General features: G+C 41.2%; 1 protein-coding gene across 1 annotated transcript in view; it reads right to left on the reverse strand.

Moving 5' to 3' along the window:
- WDFY4 (WDFY family member 4) overlaps positions 1-2,689 on the reverse strand; it is a 561,873-nt gene that overhangs the window by 336,836 nt on the left and 222,348 nt on the right. Inside the window, exon 30 of the mRNA XM_006874619.1 lies at positions 1,040-1,165. Within this exon, the coding sequence (XP_006874681.1) occupies positions 1,040-1,165 (126 nt within the window). The remainder of the gene's footprint in view (positions 1-1,039; positions 1,166-2,689) is intronic.

The following is a 2,689-nucleotide window of genomic DNA, read 5'->3' on the forward strand; positions in this document are numbered from 1 at the left end:
GGACATTGTTTCGTTCTGCTGTGCATGGGGTCACTATGAGTCGGTTCCGACTCAATGGCACCTGACAACAACAACAACAAATAAGGTAATTAAATAGAGAGAAACGATGTGTGCTCAACAAAGTTCATTACAGATTTTCATAAGAACAAAACCAGAAATAAGTGCATGCTTTTATCTGTATATTAGATGATCCTTGTCTTTTTTTTTTTTTTAATTGGCATGGAAATAGGTCAAGGGAAAAAGACAAAATGCATGTGGTCTAGTCTTCTTAAGGATGGCTCACAATCTGAGAGAAGTATCTGGCAGTCATCTCATAGGTGTATCTTCAGTGATTGTCACTTTCTACTTTTCCCTTTTGTTTCAATTTTAAAAAGCATCATGCATCATTTTACAGAAGCAATAAAGTTGCTCCATACACAATAAGCCTTCAGTTGTCCTTGGTGCTTACAGAACGAAGTCAGAATGTTTCAGCCTTTCATTCAAGTTCTTGTTGATCTGGCTGAGAGTTATACCTGTTAGTGGCCTTTATCTCACTCATAGGTACACACACCTCCAAGTCTGAAACACCTCTTTACCTATCTGCAATGGTCCTTGAAGAGTCAAATCAAATGCTATCCATTCCCAAAGCCTCTCCATGTTATGTGGACAGTTGGTGGCAACCTCTCTTCTCTGCACCATGTTTTACTCTTTACCTCATCTATTCCCTTCCTACTCCACAGAGGTCCACAGGACCTGACCTAGAGAAGCTGCTCAAAATGTTTTCTTAGACTGAAAGCACTAAATGTGACAGTGGAGAAAGTCAGATGTTTAAACAAATGGAAAACATTCATCTCCAGGAAAAAGTATAATGCTCAATGGAGACGTAAAGGCTGACATTTCCCTTGTCTGCCTAAGTTATTGCTAGGACTTACCTTGTCTTCTTTCAAAGGGTCAAAACAATACTTGCTAATTACCATTGTTACATCAGAACATCTGAGGAAAGTCAAGGTGACTCTTCCAAATGCTTTTGCTTAGAGATGTGTGGAGTTCAGGGTCTCACCTGTTTGACAGTGACTTTTAGCATTTCCAGAAGTAGTAAGGCACCTTCCAGGCACAGCCCGGCTCGGAGAACCTCTTCCCTATGGTGATTCTTCAGGAGCCACTGAAACATGGCTTCCAGGTTGTCCTGAAAGATAAGGAAGGGGTGAAAGAGGATTGTGGTTACACACCAAGGAGATCACTTTTCACACTCAATACGCCCCATTTCCCAAGGGCACCCAGGGGAAGTGTAGTACTAAGTAGCAGAAGCCATGGTGATTGGTCCTCATGGAAAATTCAAGCTCAACTGATGGCGCATAGGGAAATGCACATCTCAGAGAAGGAGCTGGGAGTCCCTAGGTGGCACAAACAGTTAAAATTTTCAGCTTCTAACTGAAAGATGGGAGTTTCAAGCCCACCCAGAGGCACCTCAGGAGTAAGGTTTGGCCATCTAGTTCTGAAAAATCCGCCATTGAAAACCCTATGTAGCATAGTCCTACTTTGACACACCGAAGATCATTCTGGTTACAGGTTTGTAAGAAGGAGTTGACAACCCACTAGCAATCACGATCAACTTAGTATTTGGTGGCTGGTATCACATGTACTCACTGTTGTAAGCAATTTGATAAATTTTAATAAATGAGATCATGTAAGGAATACGAAGAATACAAAGGATTTTGGAGATAATGTGGAGTGAAGTACAGAGTGTATGGGGTCTAGAATCAATTTTCCTCTTTAATATGTGGGCTTTGACAAGCTCTTCAGACTTTTGGCCAGCCTAGTTTTCTTTGCTGTGAAATGACAATTACATTACCTACCCCATGCAGTTATTATAAACATCAGGTGACATAAAGCACAAAAAACAGGTCCTGGTGGTTATGTACTGTGGAGTTGGTTCCGACTCATATCACCTCTGTATAGGGTTTCTGAGGCGGTAGATCTTTACAGGATCATACTGTGGTGGCTTGTGAGTTTCTGTGATTCTGAAAGCTATTAAACCAGTATTTTAAATACCAGCAGGGTCACCCATGGTGGATAGGTTTCCCATGAGTGTCCAGACAAAGACAGACTAGGAAGAAAGAGTGATGAACTACTTGCAAATATTTAGTCACTGAAAACCTTATGAATAGCAGAGAAACATTGTCAGATATAGTGCCGGAAAATGAACCCCTCAGGTTGGAAGGCATTCAAAATGCGACTGGGGAAGAGCTGCCTCCTCAAGAGTTGACCATGATGACACAATGGAGTAAAGTCCATGGGAGTGAAGCCAGCGGGACCTACATTTGCTGATGGGGCACAACTCAAAATGAAGAGAAACAGCTGTAAACATCCATTGAAAATCGAAACATGGGATGTATGAAGTATGACTGTGGGAAAATTGGAAATTGTCAAAAATGAAATGGCATTAGTGAGCTGAAATGGACTGGTATTGGCCATATTGAATCTGACAACCACTTGGATTACTATGCCTGGAATGACAAATTGGAAAGGAATGGTGCTACATTCAGTCAAAAAGAACATATCCAGATCAGTCATGAGGTACAACGCTGTTTGTGAAAAGATAATACCCATGCACCTACAGAGAAGCCCAGTTAATACCACTATTATTGACACCAACCACTAAACCAGTGAGGATGAAATAGAAGAATTCTACCAACTTCTTCAATCTGAA

The sequence above is a fragment of the Chrysochloris asiatica genome, unplaced genomic scaffold (genome assembly GCF_000296735.1).
Source record: "Chrysochloris asiatica unplaced genomic scaffold, ChrAsi1.0 scaffold00289, whole genome shotgun sequence".
Taxonomy (NCBI): Eukaryota; Metazoa; Chordata; class Mammalia; order Afrosoricida; family Chrysochloridae; genus Chrysochloris; species Chrysochloris asiatica.